The sequence below is a fragment of the Dunckerocampus dactyliophorus genome, chromosome 21 (assembly GCF_027744805.1).
Source record: "Dunckerocampus dactyliophorus isolate RoL2022-P2 chromosome 21, RoL_Ddac_1.1, whole genome shotgun sequence".
In the NCBI taxonomy this organism is placed as follows: domain Eukaryota; kingdom Metazoa; phylum Chordata; class Actinopteri; order Syngnathiformes; family Syngnathidae; genus Dunckerocampus; species Dunckerocampus dactyliophorus.
In genome coordinates, this window is record NC_072839.1 from 8,363,657 (window position 1) to 8,378,461 (window position 14,805).

The 14,805-nt window shown below is 38.5% G+C and overlaps 1 protein-coding gene across 3 annotated transcripts in view; it reads right to left on the bottom strand.

Moving 5' to 3' along the window:
• Positions 1–384: 384 nt before the first annotated feature.
• LOC129174368 (nephrocystin-3-like) overlaps positions 385–14,805 on the bottom strand; it is a 48,237-nt gene continuing 33,816 nt past the window's right edge. For 2 of the 3 annotated variants that reach the window (XM_054766336.1, XM_054766334.1), the window contains 8 exons: positions 10,706–10,775; positions 8,183–8,268; positions 4,794–4,865; positions 4,570–4,724; positions 4,366–4,482; positions 4,189–4,298; positions 1,981–2,103; positions 611–742 (listed from right to left, as the gene is read on the bottom strand). In XM_054766336.1, coding sequence (XP_054622311.1) covers positions 1,995–2,103; positions 4,189–4,298; positions 4,366–4,482; positions 4,570–4,724; positions 4,794–4,865; positions 8,183–8,268; positions 10,706–10,775 — 719 coding nt within the window. In that variant the 3' untranslated portion in view covers positions 611–742; positions 1,981–1,994. Of the gene's footprint in view, positions 404–610; positions 743–1,980; positions 2,104–4,188; positions 4,299–4,365; positions 4,483–4,569; positions 4,725–4,793; positions 4,866–8,182; positions 8,269–10,705; positions 10,776–14,805 lie in introns of those variants that run through there. The other variant, XM_054766335.1, reaches the window with a different exon arrangement.

Genomic DNA, 14,805 nt, shown 5'->3' on the forward strand with positions numbered 1-14,805 from the left:
TCACATTACTGACACCTAGTGAACAGTTTAGAACACCAAATATTATCAATGTCTTTAAATGCGTTTTTGAATGCCTTAATTTGTATTTGTATTGTATTTCAGTTCATCCAGCAATTTTTATGCTTGAAAATACATTTGCCTAAATATGCATGTTTTGACTAATAGTAAGTATTCAGCCAGAAAACAGCATAATCTATTGTATAGACAGGTTTAAGTTTGGTGAAGAGTGCTGTATTTAGTCTGCACGGGTGACGGGTGGTCACGCCAAATATTCAGGCGGTGTGTACGATGTGCTCTTACAACTCATCTTCCAAAGTGCATGTCCTACTGTAGAAAACACTCACCTTGTTATCACATGACATTGTCCGTCCTTGCCTGTCCACATGGCTGACCTTAACACCACCTACAAAACCATCCAAAGTCACCATCAGACTGAGAAGGTTAAGGTGAGCGATTGAAGATGGATGACTCAGTTGACTCTGCATGATGACAGCGACGTGTGAAGCCACGCTTCCGAGCATGGGAGGATTGGGCCCTCAAACTGCACATCTTTCTGGGCCTCGTCAACCTGTCTGTCGATGTTGTGTGATAAAAGACCTCAAACGGTGTTTTTTTTATTTTTATAGTGTCAATTTTATTGCATAAGTAGATTAGATTTCGTTAATGAATAACAATTAACAATAATGACAACTCTTGCTAATAAGGATTGGATTTGTCCATTCATCAGGTCCGTCAAACACAGCTGCCAAAAAAACAAAAACAAATGTTAAAGTCATGTACGTTCTTGAAAAGGAGTAATAGTAGTATTAGGGATAATAGTAAGCTGGCAAGTGACAAATGTTTGCAGTTTTAAAAAGCCTATGAAAGTTTATGTTAAAGAAAGCCTATAATAAAGAAACAAGTCCTTGCGAATCACGTGCACTTTTTCTCTGTATTGAGAACCACACACACTGTGTAGTCTTCTTTAAATGTAACAAACTGAGTATTAAACTTAACTTGAAAATAGTTTTAAGTTGCTGCAGATGTTATCTCAGCTCATTTTATTTGAATGATCAAGTGACTGGGGCAGCAACTCATACAGTTGTTTGTACAGATAAATAAATACATTCTATGGGGTTCTCAATAGGATTTCAATGCGGGTTTCTGTCCCCGAGGCGCGGCATGACAGAAAATAGAGAACCACGGCTCTGAGAGGTCTGAACGGTCGTAATCTAAAGAAAAAGACTATTCTCCACCCCTCAACAAAAAGTCCTCAAAGAGGTCCAAGAATTAAAAATGATTATGCAAAAGACAATGTAACCGAATTCAAGGCAACATATTGAAAGGTTTCACCAATGGGCACATTTTTAATTTCATCATGAAATAATAATTTAAGAAGTGAACGCGTAGAAAACACTGGTTTCTGTAGGTGCGTTCATGACGCGAAGCAAAGCAGTAAACAATACACTTTTTCTACGTTACTAGCCACTACAAGTGAACAGAGAGCTTTTGTTATAAATATAGATATAGATATAGACATCTTAGCGCTGAGTTAGTTCATCCATAATCACAATAATAAAGATGAAAGTCGCATCTTTGTGTGTAGCTTGAAACGCTGCAGGGGAGCAAGCGTGAATCAGGAGGGGAGCTTAATGTCAGCTGACTGATGTCATATGACAACTACAAAGTGACGTTTACGCGATCGACCCAAACTACCTTGGTGAGCTACCGGTAGCTCGCGATCGACGTAATGGCCACCCCTGGTCTAGGCGGTTGCGTTCAAGGACGCAAAAAAGTCTCACTCCGAGTCAAGATCAATTCACAGATCTCACCAAAAGTCCAAGAAGAGCAAACACTGACAAAGATGATGATGATGGCGACAAATTATACTCGTGTCATCACAGCCACCCACCTTCTAGTCCTCATCAAAAATGATTCCTAATAAAAAACATTCCTAATCAGGCGTGCTACTGTGTTGTAAAGATTGCAAAAAAAGCTTACCTGATGTGATGATGTCACAGTTTGGCCTTGGCCATTTGATCCCTCAGTTCCAGACCAGCAATGGAGGACAAGTGCACCTCATCTGGTCCATCAGCGATTCGTAAAGTCCTGGCATAGGCATACCTGCAAAACAAAAATGTGGCATTGTGTTTTTAACCCTATATCAACTTAGATACATACATTTCCAAGACTTAATTACATTAGCAAATGGTAGAAACGTTGCTCAAAACCCTGTTGTACACATCTGTGTGCTTGCCTTCTGCCCCCTTTGAGGTTCATGTTTTGCACTACAATAATTCTGACATGTGACATCTGACACAGGGGTGTCCGAAGTGCGGCGCAGGGGACTGTTTTTTTTTTTTTTTTTTTTTTTTTACACATTCAAAAAATATCAAACAGCAGCAGCAAAAATGGGAAAATAAGCAGTAATTTTACATTTTTTTATAAAGCCAAAATACGAAGACAGATTTTTTTTAATCAAACAAGAAAAAGTCACAATTCTAACGAGAATAACTTGAATAACTGTAATATCATGAGGAAAATAACATCATTTTAGTAGCATAAAGTTGAAACATTAAAGAAAAAAAAATTTTTTGAAGTTGTAATATTGTGAGAAACAAACAAAACAATGAATAAAGTTGGAATTTTGGGGGAAAATCTGGTTGCGAAAAAAGTTACAATACTACGAGTATATCAAAATATCATGGGAATAAAGTCATAATTACGAGAAAAATGTACAAGAGGAAAGTTGAAAAATTAAGAAAAAACAGCAGAAATGCAAAAAACAGCTATAACTTTCCAAGAATAAAGTGAAAATATCAAGAGAAAAGTCACAGTTTTACAAATATAAACTCGTAATATGAGGAAAATGATGTCATTTTAGTTGCATAGAGTTGAAATGTTAAAGAAAATATGTTCTCTTTTAAAAGTCGGAAAATTATGAGAAACACACAAAACAAAACAAAGTTGTCATTTTTGGGAAATTTGACTGAGAAAAAGTTATTATTTGCGAATGAAGTCAAAATATTATGGGAATAAAATCATAATATTATGAGAAGAAAATTTACAAAGACATTTTAAGAAGAAAGTTGAAATATTTGGAGAAAAAAAAAATCAAAAATGGGAGAAAAAGAAGAGCAAAGACTGAAGTTCATACTAATCATATGATTTCTCACCTATATCATAAAGCTGAGTTTTTTCTTGAAATAAACATATATCTAAGTGGCCCTTGCATCCTTTCACTTTTCAGTATGTGGCCCATGGTGGACAAACTTTGGACACCACTGACATAGCACTTCATGGTTCAAATTTTGTTGCTTCACTCTATCACGGTTTTTCCAAAATATAAATATATTTTATATAAATTAAGCATTTTCAAGCATAAACATGGCTAAATGAACTAAATATAAGGCATTCAAAAGACACATCAAAGGCGCTAGTATTCGACGCTAGTCACCAGGTGTAATGTTACTGTAATGTTCAGTGAGACACAAACTCACCAGAAGGACAGGCTTATTGCAGGTTGGAATTATCCCACAACAGGCACAATAATCCCTAATAAAAATATGGGGTACTGTTGCAGCTCTCTCAATGTCACTTCCTGTCCGCCACTCATTCTGCACTCCTAAGGAACATATTTATAGCAACACACACAAGCAAGGGTCTTATTTATGTCTTAAATGACGTATTTCTACTATATTGGATAATACAAATGTAAAGGTGACTATGGGGGTGTTAGCTCAGGTTTAGAGGGCTCAACTAATGTTAAAAAAACATATTTAGAAGGTCTTAAACAGGTTTTCTACACTCTGTGAAAAGGAAACACACTTATAAAAATGAGGGAATACTGTTCCTGTATATTTGAAGGCATTGTCTCACACTGGCGACAACGTCCACACGCTTGGCACGCTGTAATTGTTATTGCCTCTAGTACACGTATGTTTCTTTTGACTTAGAAAAGTAAAACGCAACTGTTTGAAAAGATATAGATGACAATGTTAAAGATGCCCAAAGAGACAAAGAGAAATGTTCTTGCTATTGCCAGAATTGCATATCGTGTTAGTATCAAATACTACACATAAATTACTTTACATTTGGTTAAAGGGTCATATAAAGACTTCAGTGAAAAAAACAACAAAAAACAATTCTATCCATTATTTCTTTGGTCAGGTACAGGGTTAATATGACTTGAGGCCACTCAAGACTTACATGTGTGCCAAGGGGAAGTCTCCAGATACGCCTGCACCTCCATGGACTTGTATAGCACAGTCCAGCACCTTGCACGCCATCCTGGCTGCTGCCACCTTCACCATCGCTATCTGCATGCATCACTTCACTCAGCAAGAACACAATAAAGACAAAACAACTTCAAGAGCACAGTCTTACCTGTTTACGAGCAGCACGTCCTCCCAGCGTGTCAAGAGTGTGTGCAGCACAAAGCGTCAGCAGGCGGCTCTGCTCTATCATGAGTCTGCACTCCGCTATCCAGTGAGCCACCACCTCCTGCAACACAGCAAGCTGCATGTCATCATCCGTCCACTAGGGGTCCCGCAGTAGCTGGGAGTGGAAAATGTGAGTTGAGGAGCCTACATGTTGGTACAGTTTCTTGCCAAAGGTTCTCCTGGAGGCGGCACGCTGACACAGCAGCTCCAGCGCCAGCTCAGCCAGACCCACAGCTCTCATGCAGTGATGCAGCCGACCTGCTCCCAGACGAGCCTGAGCAATCTCAAAGCCTCGGCCCTCGCCTTGAAACAACACAAAGAAAGGTCTCATGTGTGTCTTGCGGAAAAAAACACTGAAGTGTTCTCGGTTACCCAGAATGATGTTGGAGGCAGGGACTCGCACGTTTTCAAAGTGGACCTCAAAGTGTCCACCATGGATGGCATCTGAGCAAAGACATGAAACATTTATTTAAAAAGCTTAATCAGTGGACACTTCACTAGCATGTCAGTGTTATTGTAATTAATAGGGGTGTAACGGTACGTTATTCACAATCACATTTTTCAGTATGGAACTCGATTTGGGGCAGAGGTGTACAGGAAGTACTTGCATCACACGTCTACTCGGTAAAATAATACAGTGCAACCCAGCCTTGGGCTAGTGGGAATTCTGGATAGCAATCAGTGTTAGGGGTGACGGTGATACTGTTTTCCAGTAATAAGTAATCTAATTCATTACTATTTCTAACATTACAAGGCTGCTACTGGCGTGAAATGCAGTGAGATATTATACACTGATTTCTAACGGCTGTTGTCCGCATGCCAACTTGCTCATTGTGATTCACAGATACAGTGGAACCTTGATTTTCATCATTAATTTGCTTCAACAGGTCCAACAAAAAACGAAACGCACGTAAAGAGAAGTAATGTAAATCCAATGAATCCGTTGCAGACAACGAAAAACATGAACATGAACAAAAACAAAAAGGTGCCTTTATTTACATCAACGGATAGAATCACATGCATTACGGCAAACAAAACACAGACGTTGCAGAGGCGGGGGTTGGGGGTGGCTGGCGGGGTTAGCTGCACCTTTTACAAGCCTTTTACGGGAGATTTTGTGGATACACCGGGGTGTGTCTGAGTTGTTTTATGAATGACTACAAGATGGAGGGACCCACCCATTGAGAAGAGCAGCTGACATATGGAGTAATGCCGGGCACCATTGGAGTTAGCCCCCTGTATAAAGTGTATTATTATGATTAGTAATAGTGGTGACATTTAGTTACATTATGCTTCTTTTTTTTTTATGTTTGAGTGTGCCAGAGGCCGACAAAAAAAAAAAAAAAATTGAGCTGTGGGCCGTGAATGGCCTCTGGGCTGCACTTTGGACACGACTGACTTAGGCAAACAGCAGGAAGGTGTCTAAGCTGACAGGACAATAAACAAGTTAAAACGCTATTTACAAGTTAATCCCCTTCTCTGAGTTATTCTCACGTTATTTAGCAAACTCATTCAATAAAAAAATGCACAGACAGTGAGTCACCAACACATATGGCTCTTTGCTGAGGGACTCCGCTCTGCAGAATGATACAGTACAGGGCAAACGGACTAGTTTTTTTACGTGCAGTGTTGCACGATAACACTGTACAAAAACTGGGGGAACATTTTTGCACATATTTTTTTGCAGAAAACCAAAATATACAAAAATTGGGGCGTTGGAAAAATGAAATTCCACTCTATAAAAGGCCCAAACATACTCTGCTCACAGTAGAGTATGTGAGCACCTTAAAGGTGAACAAGCGAACTCATGCAACAATAAAGCCCGAAGCGGTCTGTGGAGTTAATCACAGCGCAATCATTACTTTCCATGGTAACTAATTACATTTATGAAAGTAATTCTGTTACAAATTAAATTACAGTGGAACCTTGGTTAGCATGATTACAGTCGTCCCTCCCTACATCGCTCCCTTACTCTATTGTGGATTTTCAAAAATTCATTAATAAATGACCGCTGTTTCATGGTTGACTATGGCCTATTATTAGTCAAAAATATTGGAAGACACAACACTGCACGTAGCCAGACATAAGAGTGAATAAAAACGTCTCCCATTCCGTGTGGAAGTGGTACTTCTTACTTTGTCTTCTTTTGCACTCCGCTTGAAACACTTTAAGTTTAGAACAAATAAATTGGAAGCTAACTAGTTAGCTTGCTATAAGCTATGAGCAGCAGCTGTCTCTTATGCATGATCCCGTAACCTGCACATCAGTGTTGCGCAATGTAGTGTAAACAAACAATAATATTAGTGTAAAGGTGACTATTTCATGTCCACAGAGCTCTAACAATGAGGAAAAAATGTATTTTCTATGCTCTAACCACAAAAATATTCAGTTCATTAATATTGAATCCTACTTCACGGAAATTCACTTATCGTGGTTGTGTTTGGAATCGATCACCTGCAATAAACGAGGGACCACTTGAGTCACTCCAGAAAGTACGATTCCAAACGAAACATATTCTAACAGTCTCAATTCTTCTCATAAGAAATAATGTAAATTCAATAATTCAGTTCCAAAAATGTAACACAAAACATGTTTTTAGTGTTACAATGACAGATTTACATGCAGAAAACACTTCAAAATGCATATAAATGATGAATGATGGTGATAAATGAGCATTTAAAGTGCTCATGTCACCAAAAAAAGTTTGAAAAAAAACAATTACAAAATGAAAGAAGTCACTTGATAAAATGTTTTTGCCGAGTTGTTATCCGCCAATGAACAACAACAAAACAATGCAGATTTACTTACTGCCACCTCGGCGTGCTTTTCCAAGGTCAAATGTCTTCTGGGTTTTTGACTTTTTATTTCAATCTGCGTCATTGTTGTGTTGTGTTGTGTGTTGTGTTCCCCCGGTCTGGCTCGAAGAAAGATAGCTGATTGACAGCTGATGGCGAATGCCGTGAACAGGCTTACTTGGTCTGCTCGGGTGTTCAAGCAAAAGCCTTCCACATAATGAGTGGGCAGAATATAAAAAATATATAACACATGACAGAAATTTGACCAAAACTGCAACACAACAATATAGAAACCAATGTATTCCGTGGGTAGGTTTTAGGTGGGAGGATTCTCGAGAAACTGTAACGTCCTCCGTCTTCAAAAGAAAAGCAGAGACTTGTGGTGTAACTGTGTTAGTTGAAAAAAACCCACAAAAAACTACAGTCCACTGCTGATGACATCACAGAGAACTGGCATCCGATTCCCGTTTCCTTGTATTAGCAAGCTAATAGGCTGCTAAAAACGACATTTGTGATAAAAAAAAAAAAACATGAAGAAAACAGATGGACTCACATAGCGTATTAATACGACAACAAGTAATTAGTCCAACACTGATAGCGAAAGTGCCAAGGATAAGCCAGGGCTTGAAAAGTTCAGTAGAGATGGGGAATGGGATTACAAGATGGAGCTATTAATACTGCACTTCAACCAATAAGAAACTTTTCATTATTCACACTCTTAAAAGTCTTTCTTGCACTTGTCTGCATCCTTGCATTTTCCTATAAAGAAACCTATCATATATATATATATATATTTTTTTTTTTAAATAAATATTTTTATCTTTTTATTTATGTATTCTATTTATTGGAGAATCACCTGCCAGCAGTTTTTTATGTGAGTATGGCGTACCGTTACACCCCGAACAATTAGGCTCTGTTAGTGTACCCAGTGTTGTGAGTGTAGAACAAAGATAGAGGTGGACATACCATCTTGTCCAAAGACAGTGAGTGGCCTGACCAGCTTGACACCAGCAGTGTCCAAAGGCACCAAGACCATACTGTGTCGGCCATGTCTACAAACATAAAACAGCTACTGTATGACATTTAATATGAGAAAGGAAGCGTTGTACTGGTTGGTGTATATCTTGGGAGTGGTTATTGTAAACACCCTGCAATGAAATTTAACCGCCAAGTACCAAATGAACACAACGGTTATTTCCTTGCCAAAGTCCACGATTGTAAAATCATTTGGCATCAACGGTAAATCTTAAGTGGAACAGGAAAAAAAAAATAGAGTTGCATGGAAGCACACGACAACAACATATCCCACCAGACATTGTGCATTCTAACAAACGAGTGGAGAGATGTTGATTAGGGATACTCCGATCGGCCACAGATTATTATCGGCCAATTTCTGTAAAAAACACGTGATCGGCAAATGCCGATAAATGCCATTGAAAGCCGATCACAAAAACCCATCACCGTACGTTGGCGACACAAACACAAACATGACATGAGTGTGCATGCATGTGTGCGGTGTCACGTAGCGTTGCCAACACCCGTATTGAGCTAACAAGGAACGCACTTTGTCCCGTATTGCAGCGAGAATCAACACTAGTCTGTAAAACCTCAACGGTTTCAGTTCGACAGCTTCACACAGGCTATGCCAATCGATGCCAGAGTGTTTGATCACTCCCTTATCAATCCTATTGGTGTTCGACTTCTCTTGCATCTTTCTTTCCTAGGGATCTAAATGAGCTGTATCTGTATCTGTACTTGGGAGTGGCCAGGGCATAAACCAGAAGTGGGCCTGATTTGACCAGAAATGAGTGGGACTTAAATCGGTACATTATTTTAAGTCTGAAATTGACATGGCGAAAGGGGAAATAATCTGTCAGCCTTGTTCACTGAATTTTTCTCAAAAGCACCACGTTCAGTACTATGAACAAAGTTTCCCAACTGACTTTATATCACCAGCCAAATTATAAGCAAGCAAAAAAGCATGAGCTGTCTTGTGAAATGCACCGTGTACGTTATTAAACAAGTTCGATCACAATCACAATCAATCACAGAGCGTGAAAAGTTAATACATAATGAGGATTTTCTTTCATCACGATTACGGATAAGGACGAGATGTACTTGTTTAATGCTCGTCCTCAGGAAAAATGCATTATCCGTAACACGTATCCGGCTCATCCATATTCCTTTCACGCTTTGCCTGGCTGTCAATGGCCGCAGCTAACTACATTACCTAGCTAGAATTATCTGCTGGCTTCTCGTCTTCAGACTCCAAATGTGACTTTTTACCACAGTGACATTTTGTTTTTAAAACAAACAAGCAATGTGGTTAGTTTGGAGCTTGTTTTTGTCTCACGGGGAAGTGGATATTACATTTAAGGGGTACATGCTAACTTTTTCAAGTGTCACTGAACAACTTTACTATCATGTTGTCATTATACTAATTATATCTTGTCATCAAAACACTATTTGTGTGTGGTTGTTTAATGAACATAAACACATATTGTGCCCAGCCTTATGATGGTCATACTATGACAGAGGTCTCCTAGCTCGCCAGCTGATTTTGAATAGCTCATAAAGGGTCAAAGAATGTTTGCTTCATCTCTTAGCAGTTTATCATAACTGTTCAATTCAGACTTGATGCCTTTCTATATAAGCACAAAATAGCATACAGACAATGGCCACACTGTTTGAGTGGAGATCTGCTTGGTAAATAGTCGTGTACAATTTAAATGTTGCCAAGAATAAATAAAAGACAAACAGTTGCCAGCTCTAATAGTGATGAAAGTTGGAGACCCTGCAACCTGCACACTCAGTTTATTCTGTTTTAAGTTAAGCAGGACTGTTTTCTATTTAATAAAGGATATTTTGTTGAACAGTTTATTTCCCATATTCGTATTACTCCACAACATGCATCAAATTAAATTCAGGTTTGTGTCAAATTGTACAAAAATTGTTTCACACAAATAAAAGGCAAAAAACCGACAATACACCCAAGAGTTTATTTTTTAATAATTACCGTTTTTAATAATTACCGGTCTCTTGAAATTGTCCAACAGCACCCCTGACCAATAGCACTGATCATAAATAAATTGAAAAATGTACAGTTAATTAATGTGATCGGTATCGGTATATCTCACTCATGAATGATCAGTATCGGAATCGGCAGCATAAAACCCTGATCGGAGCATCCCTAATGTTGATCCATGTTGAAATGTCAAATAAAAACTGTCATAAACACACACACACACACACACACACACACACACACAATGGCAACATGCAGAAAAAACTGGAGACCATAACTGTGGAAATTCAAATACAATTGATCGACTTGACTGTCCCCACACGACGTGGTTAACTTTCCTCATTTCATCTTTTTTTCATCTGGTTCCTGAATATTGTTTCACCTCAAATTTAAGCATGAATCTCAAGATTTGAATGAGCTCACACATGGGTCCACTGCAGCACTGAGACAAAGCGTCCACTGACCTGGTGTTGGTGCTGGTGGTGCTGCTGGTGCACATGACAATGGCCACTTTGCATCGAGGATTTCCTGCACCTGTGAGGACGACACACCAACTTATTGTGAGTTTTTAAACTATTCTAATTGCCATGTGACCCATGAGAAGTCGAGCTGGGCAGACCACATGCCCATTTCATGTTCCCATGAAGTTACATTTAGTCACCACCAGGGTGGACACTTCAGCAACATTAAACAAATAACAGTGATGAAGCACTTTGACGCAGATGTTTCTGCCCAGCTGGAGGCCCTCTTTTATGTTGACTTGTGGCTACTTTGTCTCACGAGGCCTCAGAAGTCCTCTGCAAAGTCATGGCGAGAGAAAAGCCAGCCTTCCTGTTTTTATTGCCATGCTGGCCTCGGAAGACCTGAGGACAGGACATGTGGAGGCCAGACGCACATGTGCAATAATGACAGTAGGAGAAGCAGACACTGTGCAACATGTTCACTCTTAAATGACATGGAAACTAGCAACAGAACATTGTCACATTGAAAAACCTGGTCTTCCCAGAAGAGTGGAAGCTGTTTTAACTGCAGAGGAGGAACAACTTTAAAGCATCCCAATACTTTGACTTCAGGTACGGCTAGTAAAGGGGTGCATGTACAGTACAGTGGTGCATATACTTTAGAGTGGTGTTTGCTTTCAGGACTGAGGTATGTTGGTTTCATAATACAAGCTGTCAAGTCCAAACATGTTCCGACACCACTGGAATGGAAAGAAAACCCTCCCAGCTCAGTTGCGTGTCTTCCAGCATAGTTTGTCAAACTCAAACTCTTGAATCCTCTTTTACGTGGCTGACCAGGCATGTGTGTGGCACCTCCCTACGTTGTGGCCGTTTACACTCCTGTGTCTCTAATCCACACCCTGAGTGAGGGTATACCATTACCATTCCTCACTCTCATTAAATGACAGAATGAGAAAGAAGCAGCACAGCAGCAATGATGGCTTTAAGGAAGGGTCCTGCTATTTTTGCATTGTCTACTTAAATTACAGTAAGAAACTGACAAACAATTACTGATACTTATTTTTTTTTGTTTATTGGCCTGTAGCTTATTCTTAAAATAAAAAAAACATGGCCCACATCAACACATTCCAAAGAAAGGAAAGAAGTTACAAGAAAATGTTCAAACACCTTTCTACTTTGTCACTTATAAAACAGGCTGTAGGCTGTTCTTTTCTTTAACTACAGTATATTTCATTGTGAACATACTGACCTTGGCTTTTATGTGTAAGTCAACAGCGAAGAATATGAAAGCGTCCGCCACATTCTTCCATTTTTGTGTATGTGGCCTATGTTCGAAAATGTTTGGCCACTCCTACCTAAGACTTTTGTACCACTGACCTTAAAAAGGCAAAAAAAAAAGTTGTAATTGTACAGTTGTAATTGTACAAGAATACATGTGTAATATTATAAGAAAAATGATACATTTTGCAAGAATAAAATTGATCATTTTACAAAAAAAAATACTTGGAATTCGGATAAAAAATTTTTTTGTAATATTACAAGAAAAAGTTTGACAAAAATTCACTAGGCATGATTGGTCATGCCTGGAAAGTGGGGTTGCATGGATGATGTCATATCAGGGCGACTGTTGTGTTGTGTTGTATTGTGTTGTGTTACGCTGTCTCACATGTTGAGTTGAATAAATGGAGCCAGCACGTCTGCTCCAAACAGTACAAGTTTGTGAGTTTTTGTCTTGTCAAAGAGTGACTTTAGACACCTTACACCTTGGACGCTACACTATCTCAACGGGTTTCGAAAGGCTGGACTACTGCGTGATGACTCAAGACGCTGAGAGTAAAATGAAAGGGAGAGAGACTGACATAGGTGTGTGACGAAGGAATTATGAGGCTGTTCAATTGTGACAAAGAGGACAACGTTAGTGGTTTTAGTTCCCGGGAGGAGGATCAGGATGGTGATTGACTTTTTGGTAGGCTACTGTTTAACTAGCCTGTGTAACATGGTTCGTCACTGTTTGGAAAAAATTATTTTTTTGATCAAAAGTTAAAAAAAATCTTTCTCTGTAACATCTTTCTGTGTACTAAATAGCCTATGTTACATCTTGGACACCTACCTGTATAAATGTACACATGTTTTTTTTCTCTTTAAATTTAGTGGATGCGGCTAATATACCCGTGCCCTCTACAGTCCGGAAATTACGGTAAATTAATAGCCTTTTCTTTTCTTTTAATGCATTGAAATGTCTGGTTATACAGTGTAATACTGTATGTCCACACTGTTACTGCTGTGTCCACCCTGTTCCCCTTGTATTTTTTACATTAATTAATTACATACAACACTGTGACGAATATCCCGTTAAAACACACCCCATGACCATTCCTCTAGTCACGAGATCTTCAGGAATTAACTAAATATATTTCAGAGAAATGCTATACAAGAAACAGAGGAAGTCACTTTTTACTCTTTTTTTTAACTTTGATAATGTCTCTCTGATGTGGTAAGGCATAACTCCTGGTAAGGCATGTGGTAAGGCATAACCCGGTTGCAAATTTTAAAATGTGGTTAATAAATATGTTGTAAACCTCCTCTGCGGTCACCCGGTACTAGCATGTTACTCATCCCAAGAGCAGTGAAGGCTAACTTTTGCCTAAAATGTCCATTCTGTTACTGTCCACCCTGTTGTTACCAACAGGTTGGACACACAACAACAGTGTGGACTTCAAATGGAGACGATTAACTATTTTCAGCATTTATTGGTAGTTTTAATTTCTCTCCATAACTGTTTATTTATACATTAGGTTCATATGCTTACTTTAAAATGAATTATTAAAACAACATGCATGTATATATCAAGGAATGGTACACTATCTGAAGAAGAATGGAGCCAGCATGTCTGCTCCTAAAGAGTACAGGTGACTTTAGACACAATACACCACAGACGCTATACTATCTCAACAAGTTTCGAAAGGCTGGACTCCTGCATGATGAAAAGGACAACTCAAGCTAAAGGGCTAATTTGCGTCGTTATGAAAGACGCCAAGAGCGACAACGAAAGAGAGAGACTGACAAAAGTATGTGGCGAAGGAATTATGAGGCTGTTCAAATGTAAAGAAGAGGACAACTTTAGTGGTTTTACTGCTCAGGAGGAGGATGAAGACAGCGATTAATGACTTTCCTGGTAGGCTACAGTTTAAGCAGCCTTATTACACACATGGTTTGGCACAGTTTGGGGAAAAAACATTTATTTAATCAAATGTAAAAAAAAAAAAAAAAAAAATCATTCGCTGTAACATCTTTCCGTGTACTAAGTATCCTATGTTACGACATGGACACCTATATATGTACAAATCTTTTTTCTCTCTTTAAATTTACTGGGTGTGGCTAATATACTGGTGCGCTCTATGGTCCGGAAATTACGATAAATGAATGGCCTTTTCTTCTTTTCTTTTAATGCACTGAAATGCATGATTATACAATGTCATATGTCCACACTACTACTGCTGTGTCCACCCTGTTACCCTTGTATTTTTTACATTGATTACATAAATGTAATAATATTTTGATTGTCTTTGTTGTCATTAACATTGTGAATGAATTGAACAACTGATATCAGTTAAAAACAGGGCACATGTCCACTGAATTTTCTTTTTATTGCAAATGTGCAAATGTGTAGAATCGGCATTTTGCTCTAAAATAAAGCATGCTTTTTTTCCCCAACTAATGTGTATTTATTTATATATTTTTTAAATACTTTATGGCTCAAATACGGCATTTTAGGTCTTCAAACATGTAAAAAACACAATGACTATGCATTAAGAACACTTTTAAATAAAGATGAAAATGTCCTGTAACAGAGTGGACATTTGGACTATGTTACATGCAAATCATTTGGTCACAGTTATTACAATTTACCGTCCTGATTTTGACAACATATTTTTCTTGTTGTTTAATAAGCCCTCATTCAAATGAGAGCAATTCTTGCAAAGTAAAACTTCTTTATTTAAGTCACAATGCTGAAATGGCATCAAATTATAGGAATGACCCGTATACTGTATATAGATATATCCTTTTTTTTTAACTTGACAATGTGCAATAATTTGGCTTTT